The sequence below is a fragment of the Phascolarctos cinereus genome, unplaced genomic scaffold (assembly GCF_003287225.1).
Source record: "Phascolarctos cinereus isolate Bilbo 61053 unplaced genomic scaffold, phaCin_HiC Scaffold_5;HRSCAF=322, whole genome shotgun sequence".
Classification (NCBI taxonomy): Eukaryota; Metazoa; Chordata; class Mammalia; order Diprotodontia; family Phascolarctidae; genus Phascolarctos; species Phascolarctos cinereus.
Genome location: NW_027555958.1, coordinates 247,733,827 through 247,746,798, shown reverse-complemented (window position 1 = coordinate 247,746,798; position 12,972 = coordinate 247,733,827). Strand labels below are relative to the sequence as shown.

The following is a 12,972-nucleotide window of genomic DNA, read 5'->3' as shown; positions in this document are numbered from 1 at the left end:
AGAATTAGAACTGACCTAGAATGAAAGGTACCATCCAGGGTGGTACTAAAAGACTTGGACAAAGAAAGATTCGGAACTAAAGTAACCCTCCTATAGTTTCCTAGCCGGCCCTCCCAATGCATGGTCGCTCTAGGTCCCCATCCCGTCCTGCCGAGAGGGCCGCTGGGAGTTGTGGTCTGAGGAGCCCTCGCTACCCTTTTACGAAAGAGCGGGTAAAGCGTGGACTCCGATTCCCAGCTTGCTTTGCAGCCCCGTTCTCCCTCTCTCTCGCCCCTCCTCCCAGCACCAACTACCCGTTCGGGAGCTCTCTTCAGTCAGTCCTGGGCGCTTAACTCCCTTCCCCTTCGTTCCTCTCCGGGAGCTCCTGCAGCCCCTCCAAGCCGGAGCTCCGGGACGGGCGGCGGGGGCGCGGAGGAGGACGCTAGGCCGAGGCCGGGGTGAGTGTGGGCGGCGGGCATGGCGAGAGAGAGAGAGAGGGAGAGACCGAGAGAAACCCAGAGAGTGTGAATGTGTGTGTGTGTGTGTGTGTGTGTGTGTGTTTGTGTGTGTGTGTGTTTGTGTGTGTGTGCGCGCGCGCGCATAATGTACGTAGTGTGTGTGTAGTGTGTATAATGTGTATAGGGTGTTGTGTGTGGTGTGTGATGATGTGTGTGGTGTTTATATGGTGATGTGTGGTGTGTACGGTGTTGTGTAAAGTGTCTTGTATGCATGGTGCGTAGTAATGTTATGCGTAGTGATACGTGTAGCGTAATGGTGATGTGTGGTGTGTATAATGTGTTGTGTAGTGATATGTGTAATGTGTATAGTCTATGTAGTGATGTATGTAATGTGTGTAGCATGTACATAATGTTTTGCATGTGTAATGATGTGTGCAGTGTGTGTAGTATGTTGTGTGCATAGCAATGTGTGTAGAGTGTAGTGATGTGATAATATGTGTAGTGTGTTGTCTGTGTAGTGATAGATGTGATATGTGTAGGGTGTGGTGTGTATGATGTGTGCAGTGTGTAACGTGGGTAGTGTGTTGTCTGTGTAGTGATGTGTGTAAGGTGTGTAGTGTCTAGTGATGTTTGCAGTGTGTGTAGTAGGTAGAGATGTATGTAATGCGTTTGTGACACACACCTGTGCAGGAGGAGGGCACCATGATCATAATTAGGCACTGCTTTGAGGTTTGTGAAGTGCTTTGCTCCCGTTTCTTCCTTTGACGTGTAGAATGCAAGAATCACATCATCCCCCTTTTCCTGAGCGTTAGAGAGGGATCCACACTTGGTCAGTCACATAGCTAGCAAGCATCTAAGTGGGCAGCTGAAATCAATGCCAGTGCTGATTCTACTCTACAGGTTGCTTCTCCCCAAAGTGCTTTAAGGTTCACAGGACTGGTATTACTGTTTCCATTTTACAGATAAAACAACTGAACTTCAGAAAGATGAAATAACTTGTTTAACATTTTATAACTAGTAGCTGGCTGAAATGGAATTTGAACCCAAGAATTTAATCCAGCTTGGACTCCCCCGCACCTTTTTGAGGAGAAAGGACTTTGAGAGAGACTAAAATGAGGGATATGATTTTTAGGGAAAGAGATGGTAGTACATGGTAGTATAAAATCATAGAATTTAGACCTGAAAATAATAGTAGAGATTATTTAGTCTAAATCCCTCATTTATAGTCAGTCAACAACAATCATTTATTAAGTGCTTATATGGCAGGCAATGTCCTAAGTACTGGGCATACAAAAAAAGGCAAAAAACTCTAGCCCCAAACAGAAACCCAACCCCTACTCTCAAGGAGCTCACAGTCTAATGGGGGAGACAACATGTAAATAACTATGTACAAACAAGATATTTACAGGATAAGTTGGAGGTAATCTCAGAAAGAATAAAGTTTTAGTGACTTCAGAAGTTATTCCACCAAGGTCATCTGGGTAGTAGTTAAGTGGCAAGACTGGGATTCAAATCCAGGTCATCGATCAGGAAGATTGATTTAATTTCCTCAATATACACATGAGGAAAAAGAGGTGAAATGACTTGTCAAAGGGCTTACAGATAGTAACAAAGCTAGGATGTGAATTCTGAGCTCTCAGACTTCAAATCTAGCATTCTTTCATCGTGATTTTCTAAGGTAAGACCAAGGTGCAGTGAGGGAGGTTAACATCTTGGAATAGAACTTTGCTGGGAGTTGGGAGACATGTATGATGTTATCTGCTACTAGCTGGCTGTGTGACTTTGGGCAAGTCACTTCTCTGTGCCTCAGTTTCCTCATCATTAAGTTGGACAGTGGTTTGGGAGTCTAAGAGATGAGGAGGGGGAAAGGCTCTTGCATTTTAGTGTGGAAAATGTAGTATACAAACAGGAATAAGACAGGGAGCAGTAGGGAATAGAACTCTGTCACAAAAGTAGCAGTGGAACCATAGAAAATTACAATTAACCCAGGAACTATGTGAACACAATTACAAAACATTTTTCACACAAATAAAGTCAGATCTAAATAACTGGAAAAACATCAGTTGGTCATGGGTAGGCTGAGCTACTAAAAATGACAATTGTACCTAAGCTAATTTACTTATTCAGTGCCATACCAATCAAACTACCAAAAAAATTATTTTATAGAGCTAGAAAAAATAATAACAAGATTCATTTAGAAGAACAAAAGGTCCAGAATATCAAGGGAAGTAATTAAAAGAAATGCTAGGGAAGGTGGCCTAGCAGTACTAGATCTTAAATTGTATTATAAAGCAGCAGTCATCAAAGCTACTTGGTACTGGCTAAGAAATAGAGTGATGGATTGGTCAGTGGAATAGGTAGGTACACAAGAGACAGTAGTCAATGACTATAGTAATCTACTGTTTGATAAACCCAAAGACCCCAGCTTCTGGGATAAGAGCTCACTATTTGACAAAAACTGCTGGGAAAACTGGAAAAGAGTCTGGCAGAAATTAGGCATAGAACAAAATCTTACACCATATACCATAATAAAGTCAAAATGGGTCCATGATTTAGCTATAAAGGCTGATACTATAAGGAAACTGAGAGAGCAAGGCATAGTTTACCTGCCAGATTTATGGAGAACAGAAGAATTCATGACCAAACAGGAGATAGAGAACATTATGAAATATAAAATGGATAATTTTGATTACATTAAATTGAAAAGTTTTTGCACAAACAAAACCAATGCAACCAAGATTAGGAGGGAAGCAGAAAACTGGGAAAGAATTTTTATAACTAGTGTCCCTAATAAGGGCCTTATTTCTCAAATATATAGAGAACTAAGTCAAATTTATAAGAATGCAAGTCATTCCTCAATTGATAAATGGTCAAAGGATATGAACCGGCAGTTTTCAGATGAAGAAATTAAAGCTATCTATAGTCATAGGAAAAAATGCTCTAAATCACCATTTTAAAAATTAATTTATTTTGATTTATCAACAATCACTTCCATAAGCTTTTGAGTTTTAAATTTTTCTCTCCCTTCTTACCTCCCTCCCCAAGACAGTGCAATCTGATATAGGCTATACGTAACCAATGGAAGGAACCACAAGAATGAGGAAACAAAACAGAAGGAAAAAAAGAGCAAATAGTATGCTTCGATCTGCATTCAAATTCCATAGTTCTTTCTTTGGATGTGGATAGCATTTTCCATCATAAGACTTTTGGAGATGTCTTAGATCCTTGTATTGCTGAGAAGAGCTAAGTCTATCAAAGTTAGTCATGGAACAATGTGGCTGTTACTGTGTACAGCATTCTCCTGGTTCTGCTTACTTCACTCAGCATCAGTCCATACAAGTCTTTCCAGGTTTTTCTGACGTCTGCTTGCTCACCATTTCTTATAGCATAATAGTATTCCATTATATTCATATATCACAATTTGTTCAGCCGTTCCCCAATTGATGGGCATCCTCTCAATTTCCGATTCTTTGCTACCACAGAAAGAGCTGTTATAAATATTTTTGTACGTGTGGGTCCTTTTCCTATTTGTATGATCTTTTTGGGATACAGCCCTAGAAGTGCTATTGCTGGGTCAAAGGGTATGCACATTTTTATAGCCCTTTGGGCATAGTTCCAAATTGCTCTGCAAAATAGTTGGATCAGTTCACAACTCCACCAACAATGCATTAAGTTCCAATTTTCCCACATCTCCAACATTTATCATTTTCCTGTTTTGTCATGTTAGCCAATCTGATAGGTGTGATGTGGTACCACAGAGTTTTTTTGATTTGCATTTCTCTAATCAATAGTGATTTAGAGCATTTTTTTCATATGATTATAGATAGCTTTAATTTCTTCCTCTGAAAACTGCCTGTTCATATCCTTTGACCATTTATCAATTGGGGAATGACTTGTACTCTTATAAATTTGACTTAGTTCTCTACATATTTAGAAATGAGGCCCTTATCAGAGACACTGGTTGTAAAAATTCTTTCCCGGTTTTCTACTTCCTTCCTAATCTTGGTTGCATTGGTTTTGTTTGTGCAAAACCTTTTCAATTCAATGTAATCAAAATTATCCATTTTGCATTTCATAATATTCTCTATCTCCTGTTTGGTCATGAATTCTTCTGTTCTCCATAAATCTGACAGGTAAACTATTCCTCGCTCTCCCAGTTTGCTTATAGTATCAGCTTTTATAGCTAAATCATGAACCCGTTTTGACTTTATTTTGGTATATGGTGTGAGATTCTGTTCTATGCCTAGTTTCTGCCATACTCTTCCAGTTTTCCCAGCAATTTCTACATCACTATTGATTAGAGAATTGCAAATCAAAACAGCTCTGAGGTACCATATCACACCTATCAGGTTGGCTAACATGACAAAACAGGAAAATGATAAATGTTGGAGAAGATGTGGGAAAATTGGAACTCTAATGCATTGTTGGTGGAGTTGTGAACTGATCCAACTATTTTGCAGAGCAATTTGGAACTATGCCCAAAGGGCTATAAAAATGTGTATACCCTTTGGCCCAGCAATAGTACTTCTAGGGCTGTATCCCAAAGACATCATACAAATGGAAAAAGGACCCACATGTACAAAAATATTTATAGCAGTTCTTTCTGTGGTGGCAAAGAATTGGAAATTGAAGGGATGCCTATCAATTGGGGAATGGCTGAATAAGTTGTGGTATATGAATGTCATGGAATATTATTGTGCTATAAGAAATGGTGACTTCAGAAAAACCTGGAAAGACTTGTATGGACTGATGCTGAGTGAAGGGAGGAGAACCAGGAGAATGTTGTACACAGTAACAGCCACATCCTTCAATGACTAACTTAGCTCTTCTCAGCAATGCAAGGATCTAAGACATCTCCAAAAGTCTCAGAGAAAGAGCTGTGGAGCATACTATTCACTCTTTTTTTTTTCCTTTTTGTTTTGTTTTGTTTCTTCTTTCTTGTGGTTCCTCCTATTGGTTCTAATTCTTTTTTTTAAATTCTTTTTTTTATTAATTTATTTTGATTATCAACAATCACTTCCATAAGCTTTTGAGTTTTAAATTTTTCTCCCTCTCCCTCCCCCCTCAAGATGGCTCACAATCTGATATAGGCTCTACATATACATTCCTATTAAACATATTTTTATATTAGTGATGTTGTAAGGAAGAATTAGAACCAATAGGAGGAACTATCAGAAAGAGGAAACAAAACAGAAGGAAAAACAAAAGCAAATAGTATGCTTCAGTCTGCATTCAAACTCCATAGTTCTTTCTTTGGATGTGGATAGCATTTTCCTCTAATTCTTCTTTACAACATGACTAATGTGAAAATAAGTTTAATAGGAATGTATATATAGAGCCTATATCAAATTGCACACTGTTTTGGGGAGGGGGAGAAAATTTAGAACTCAAGCTTATGGAAGTGATTGTTGAAAACTAAAAATAAATTAATAATAAAAAATAAATTACAATTAGAAGGCAGAGGTCTTCTAGTTCAGTCTCCTCATTTTTAGATGAAGAAACTCGGGTCCAGAGAGGAAATGGGCAATGTCTGATTAACCTCAAGTACAGGGGTATTTGACTCTAGGGGAAGGATAATAAAACTTTCTTACATGTATATGGGGCAGCTGGGTGGTGCAGTGGATCAATCACTGGGCTTAGAGTCAAGAAGAGCGGAGTTAGAATTTGGCCTCAGACATTTTGTAGCAGTGAAACCCTGGGCAAGTCACTTAACCCTATTTGCCTAGTTTCTTCATCTGTAAAATGAACTGAAGAAGGAAATGCAAACCACTCCAGTGTCTTTGCCAAGAAAACCCTAAATGGGGTCATGAAGAGTTGGACACGACTGAACAACAAACAGCAACAAAAACATGTATATACTGTGTTTTACAAATATTTCATGTGATCATAAAAACATTCCTGAGAAGTGTATAGGGCAGATATCCTTGTCCCCATTTATAGATGAAGAAATGGAAGTAACTTGCCCAAGGTCACACATCTGATCAGGTATATATTCAAACCCATTGTCTGTCTACTGCTCTTCATCTTACATTATATCATATCATATCACTTTCAGTTCTTTGCCCTGGAACAGTCAGAAATAGGACAGTGTACTGAAATACAGAATGTCTGGCAACTCTCTAGATGAGATACAGAAAGGGAAGAGTAGAAAAGAAGACAGAGACTATCGAGGAAGACAGTGGATGTAAGTTAGGTTTAGCAGAAATATGGTTTGATGTGGAAAGGAGAATAATATGGGAGAGGATGGCAATGATGTTTGAATGTTAGGTTGAGGAAGGTGATCTGTTGGTTGTTGACACTGATGGTGTTGCAAAGATTAATCACGTATCTCTCCTTTCTCCTCAGATGATGGAGGGGACTCCACCTCGGACCGGGCTGAACCGGGGACAGCTACAGTGCCGTAACCTGCAGGAATTTTTGAGGGGTTTGAGTCCTGGAGTACTAGATCGACTTTATGGTCACCCAGCCACCTGCCTGGCTGTCTTTAGGTAAGAGAGAACCTCTTTGTGGGTGGGACCCCGAAACTACGAATTGTGAAGGACTCAGAGGCTGATCCTGAATCACCATGAGAGAACTTGAAATGCCAGTTAACCTTGTTGATAAGTTAGGATGGAAGACAAGTCTACTCTAAAAGGCCAGAATATACTCTCAGAGATGGTATTCTGGATGTAGGAAATCAGAGAGACCCTTGGTAGCAGAGAAACAGTTGGAAGATGAATTATCATGCTAATAATGCCTCATGTCTTTATCCTACCTCCTACAGGGAGCTCCCATCCTTAGCTAAGAACTGGGTTATGCGGATGTTGTTTCTGGAGCAGCCATTGCCCCAAGCAGCTGTAGCCCTGTGGGTGAAGAAGGAATTTAGCAAGTGAGTCTCCCTGCCTTCCCCACATTCCTCTGGTGTCTTCTGTGTTTCCTCTTCTCAGGTCCCAAAAAACTCATGTCTTCTGTCATTTCACTGCTGCTTTTGTAGAGCCCAAGAGGAAAGCACAGGACTGTTGAGTGGTCTCCGTATCTGGCACACCCAGTTGCTCCCTGGTGGCCTCCAGGGCCTTATCCTCAACCCTGTCTTCAGACAAAATCTTCGTGTTGCTCTCCTGGGAGGGTATGTCATCTTCCTTTCTTTGGTATAAAATACTGCCCATCAGGATGGGGGATGAAGGAAGGGCTCCCCAAAGTATTTCTTGTGACTTACACAGTTTTTGTAGATCTCCCCTGCTTCATGGGAGAGGCTAGCCTGTGATGTGGTTCATTCTAGGGTGATGAATGTCATGATCACAGCTGATGAGGGGGGAGAGGATTCTGGTGGTGTAGGGGAGAAAGGGAGAAGAAGCATGTTTTTACTCTAGACCCATCTGGCCATAGGGGGAAGGCTTGGTCAGATGACACAAGTCAACTTGGCCCAGACAAACATGCCCGGGATGTGCCATCACTGGACAAGTATGCAGAGGAAAGATGGGAGGTAAGATCCCAAGGGCATAATCCTTGTGTTCCCAGAGATTCCCTCAAACTTGTTTATCTCAAGATCTGTATGTTCCCCTTAAATGCCTCCTAGCCTTCTATAGAAGTTCCTCTGTCCCCTGCTCCACCTGGATGAGACTCAGGCTTCCCCATCCCTCAGGTGATCCTGCACTTCATGGTTGGCTCCCCGAGTGCGGCCGTCAGCCAGGACCTGGCCCAGCTACTCAGCCAGGCCGGGCTTATGAAGAGGTGAGGCCAAGGGCCTGTGGGGTTCCCCGCCTTCCCTTCTTCCCTGTGGGTCCTTGTTGATATGAGGGTGGAGAGTAGAGAAGGTTTCCCAGGGAAAAACCATGGGAATGGGGGAAACAAGGTGAAAGAAAGTTAGAAGTATTGAGGAAGCTATAAGTGAAGGGCTCAGAGTGAAAAGATCAGTGAGATTGATGCTTTTTTCCTTCTCTCCCCATCCCCCCCCCACCCCCCCTCCATGACCTTGTGTATGGCTAGTTCTGAGCCTGGAGAGCCACCCTGTATTACCTCTGCTGGTTTCCAGTTCTTGCTGTTAGACACACCTGCCCAGCTTTGGTATTTTATGCTGCAGTATCTGCAGACAGCTCAGGTAAGGAGGCTGATCAGTTGCTGAGGTCCCTCTTCCAGTATGGGCATCTGCTGCTGACATTGGGAACTTCTCCCAACAGTACTTTTGTCTTTGTTCCCTGCTTGTCTTGTCTCCCCGTGCTCTTTTGACCTCTCCCCCTGTCTGTTTTTCCCTCCTAAGAGCCGAGGCATGGACCTGGTTGAGATCCTGTCCTTCCTCTTCCAGCTCAGCTTCTCTACTCTTGGCAAGGTTAGCAGGGAGCTGGAAGATGGTACTGTGGATGGAAGGTGTTTGGTGGGGGGAGAGAGACAGAAAGTGGGGAAGGAGATGTTGGGGGCTGTGGAGGCAAAACAGCAAAACATGGAGAGATAAATAATTTGGGGCATTAAGCAGAAGAGGGTGATGTAGGAAAAGGGGGAGTTGGAAAGGAGAAAGACATTTGGACACCTCAGCCAACCCTTGCCACCTCTTTATCCTAGGATTATTCTGTGGAGGGCATGAGTGATTCCCTTCTTAACTTTTTGCAACATCTACGAGAGTTTGGGCTGGTGTTCCAAAGGAAGGTATGAGTTTTCATATATATTTATTAAATGCCTACTTTGTGCCCAGGCACTGTGCTGAATGATTTACAATACTGTTTCATTTGGTCCTCACAATAACCCTAGGAAGTAGGTGTTATTTATTATCCCCATTTTACAGTGGAAATTGAGGCAGACTTAGGTTAAATGACTTGCCCAGACTACTAAGTGTCTGAGGCTGGATTTAACTTGTGTCTTCCTGAATTGATAATTAATTTTGAAATTGTAAAATCATGAAATGGAAGCAACCATGCCCAATTCTTTGGGTACTCACTGGGAAAGACCATGATAGCAGTGGGAAATGGGATGACAATCACACTTTAATAACCACAGAGGGTATGAGAGCAAATAGCACAGAAAATACAGAGACAAGTGATGAAAAGAGGAGGGATACAGAGGCAGATGGCAGTGTGGGAACAGGGGATGGAATGATAAAGTAAGGCAGGCAGCTCAGAAAAAGATGGAGAGGCAAGAAGGCAGAGCGTTTCACTCGAGTAAACATGGATTAGAGTTGGGAGCCCTCGCAGCATGGACTCAGAAGATGGAAGAGTGCTGGGGGAAGGGGGGAAACAGGAGTTTGACGTCCCATTTATATAATGTTTTGGGGGGTACAGACTAACTCCTATCTGTGCCGACCTTAGAGTTGGCTCATTAACATATCCAAATATTTTAACATTATCAGTAAAACTTCAAAGTTAACATGTGCACATTATCCCAAAGTTATCAGCATCTTTTGATGTTCTGCTGGTCTGAAACTTGAGGTCTGGAATTTGTCTGGGATTTACATATCATAGGACCAGAACCCTGACAGCAGCACCTAGATGGCTTCCCTGATTCAGCATATATTGCCAGGATGTGAATTTTGGTTAATATGATACAGTTTGTAAATTACGCTCCTTTGATCTTTGGAATTGTTTGAATGGGACTTCCAGGTTCCCTTTTGCAATCTCATTTCCTGCTATTGCCCCTTCATAGTGGCCACTTATAAACTTACTTTACTGACTAGAATTGGGGGTGGTGTTCAGGGAGGCCAGAGCAAGATACAATTTTAACACATTTCCTGACTCCAGTTCCAGCACTCTATCCACTACACCACCTAGGTGCCTCAATTAAAGAGGAATGGGGCTTTTTTTTATCAATGAAGAGTGAGGGACTGGAGGCTAGAGTTGGGTACCTGGTCCCAGGATGGAAGGGGCTAAACACCATCAAATGGCTCTCCCTCTTCCATGCTTCCTAGAGAAAGTCTCGACGCTATTATCCAACCCGATTGGCCATCAACTTGTCATCAGGTGTTACTGGTGCTGGAGGTACTGCTCATCAGCCGGGCTTCATCGTTGTGGAAACCAACTACCGGCTGTATGCCTATACTGGTGAGGTTGGAGGGATGAAGATGAGAATAGTTAGGTCGTTAGGGAGGGGATTAGAAGAAAGAAGGAGATAAGGGTGGAGGGGGGAGGGTGTTGGAAGAGGAATTGAAGCTTTTTTGGTCTTCTATTTTTTTCTTTGGAGACAGAGTCAGAACTTCAGATTGCACTCATTGCCCTCTTCTCTGAGATGCTCTATCGATTCCCCAATATGGTGGTAGCCCAGGTCACTCGGGAGAGTGTGCAGCAGGCCATTGCTAATGGTATCACAGCCCAGCAGGTATTGTCAGCAGGTGGATAATCGGGGAGGACTACAGGTGGTGAGAGTCAGGGTGATAGGGAGATAGAGTTATGGATTTATCAACAAACAGGTTGGGTTTCATTTGGGTGAGGTGGAAATGGGAACATGGCAGATGGTTCAGGAAGGTAGTAGGGAAGGTAAATGGTGGAAGTCATTACTCTTAGATGGGGGGAGGGAGGGAACAGACTGGAGGGGTGGGGAGAGACAGAACAGAATATAAATATTGGAGAATGTAGACATCAGGGAAGAAATGAGAAATATGATCAATAAAAGAAGCTCTGCAGCAAAAGCTGGAAGGGAACAGACAGGGTTACAGCCAGTGGTGATGATAGGCATGGATGTTAAATTGCCTATGGTGTGTGGGGAGAAAAAGAACAAATCAGTGTTCCAATAGAAGTGGGTTATAGGTTTCAAGATGGCCAGAATTTTCTTACCCTCCTGCTGTGGCCTTAAACTATTCTCATCTTTCTTCAGATCATCCACTTCCTGAAGACAAGAGCACATCCGGTGATGCTGAAACAGGTCCTGAGTTAGGGGAGGAATTTGGATAGTGGGAGGGGAGGAGGGATTTGTCTTGGCAAAAAACAAAAGGCAGTGTTCAGCCCCAGCTGAAGGATCTTATAGCTACTCCAATCCCTTATAGACTCCTGTACTGCCTCCCACCATCACAGACCAGATCCGACTCTGGGAGTTGGAGAGAGACCGGCTTCGATTCTCTGAGGGTGAGTAGCTGGTAGCAATCAGTTGGCAGCCGACCCTCTAGTGTAACAGTTTTGTTCTGCTGGACTCTAATTTCATCCATTTGACTTTACCTTCCTCTTTTTCATTTTGGGACATTTAGTTAGGAGCAGAGCCAGGGCTAGAATCCAGATTCCTTAATTCCAGACTGTTCTGTCTGGTTTGTCACAGTACCCTATTTATTGGTCTCTTTTTTGTAGTGGATACTTTTTTATTGCATTTGACTCACTGGTGTTAGAGAGTCCCTGAGTAGGGGACATTGGGCTTTGTGAGGAGGCAGTCCCCAAGCTTGGTTCTTAATGATGGTATTTAAAAAATTTAAATTACCTTGCCGAGAAGAGTCTACAGAGTGGATGACAAAGAAGTCTATATAAATGTCAGAGCGTACAGGAGGCTGGATTTGGAGTCGGGAAGACCCAGGTTCCAGTCAGATACTTAATAGTATCATAGATTTGAATTTGGAAGGGACCTTAGAGGCCATCTAATCTAATCCTTTCATTTTACAGATGAGAAAACTGCTCTAAAGAGAGGAAGTGATAGCTGGGATTAGAATTTAGGGCCTTGGGTTTCCAAATCCAGTGCCTTTTTCCAAGCTACCTTCTTGACTTGGCTCATCACCTAATGTAGCTCTCAGCTTCAGTTTTCCTCTTTATAAAATAAGTCTAATAGCTGTTAGTACTTGACCTCACAGGATTGTTTATCAAAAAATTTAATATAGGTGAGGCACTAAACGTCAAAGTGCTATTGAAACTACTCAGAAGCCAAGGATTAGGAATGAATGGATCTATCAACAAGCATTTTGTATTATTTATTGAGCACTTGCTACTCCAGACACTGAGCTAAAGGCCTGGTGTCATCTTAAGGCTTTGGCTGGTCACTGCCTGGCTTGCCGTTTCACCTCCTCTGTGTCTCTCTCTCTTCCCCCTCCCTCCATCTCGCGGCCTGTTCCTGGGGTCCCAGGCGTCCTCTACAACCAGTTCCTGTCCCAGGTGGACTTTGAGCTGCTGCTGTCGCACGCCCGGGAGCTGGGTGTGCTGGTCTTCGAGAACACAGCCAAGCGGCTCATGGTGGTGACCCCCGCAGGGCACAGTGACGTCAAGCGGTTCTGGAAGAGGCAGAAGCACAGCTCCTGATCCAGTGTCGGGGCTGCAGAGAGCGGCCGGGGCCTCGCGCACCCCACAGACTGCGAGGAAACGGAGGGTGCGGTGCGGCCCGGCCCGGAGCCGAGCGGGGCACGCAGGAAGGCCGGGGGCGGCCGGGCCGGGAGCGCCATGCCCCTGGCTACCCGGGGAAGGGGTGGTAGCCTCACGCCCACCGCGCTCAGAATGCCTGGCTTCCGGCGTGAGTCGCAGGGCCTTGCAGTAGTTTTTTTTTAATCACATCGGAACTTTTCATACTGAATAAAGTTGGGGAAATGAACGATGCCCAGGACGCCGTTAGTCCCTCCTCTCAGGGGTTGGAGTAGTTTTCTTCCTCGTGGTTTTTTTTTTTTGAGTGG

General features: G+C 43.3%; 1 protein-coding gene across 1 annotated transcript; it reads left to right on the top strand.

Annotated features, from left to right (window-relative positions):
* Positions 1-254: 254 nt before the first annotated feature.
* On the top strand, positions 255-12,893 carry GTF2H4 (general transcription factor IIH subunit 4). The gene is made up of 14 exons (XM_078155493.1): positions 255-437; positions 6,783-6,925; positions 7,201-7,305; positions 7,411-7,542; positions 7,803-7,899; positions 8,059-8,147; positions 8,403-8,514; positions 8,674-8,742; positions 8,973-9,056; positions 10,309-10,441; positions 10,585-10,715; positions 11,211-11,258; positions 11,380-11,458; positions 12,435-12,893. Exons 2-14 carry the CDS (start codon positions 6,783-6,785, stop codon positions 12,605-12,607), a joined length of 1,395 nt encoding a protein of 464 aa, XP_078011619.1. The 5' UTR covers positions 255-437; the 3' UTR covers positions 12,608-12,893.
* The last annotated feature ends 79 nt before the right edge of the window (positions 12,894-12,972 follow it).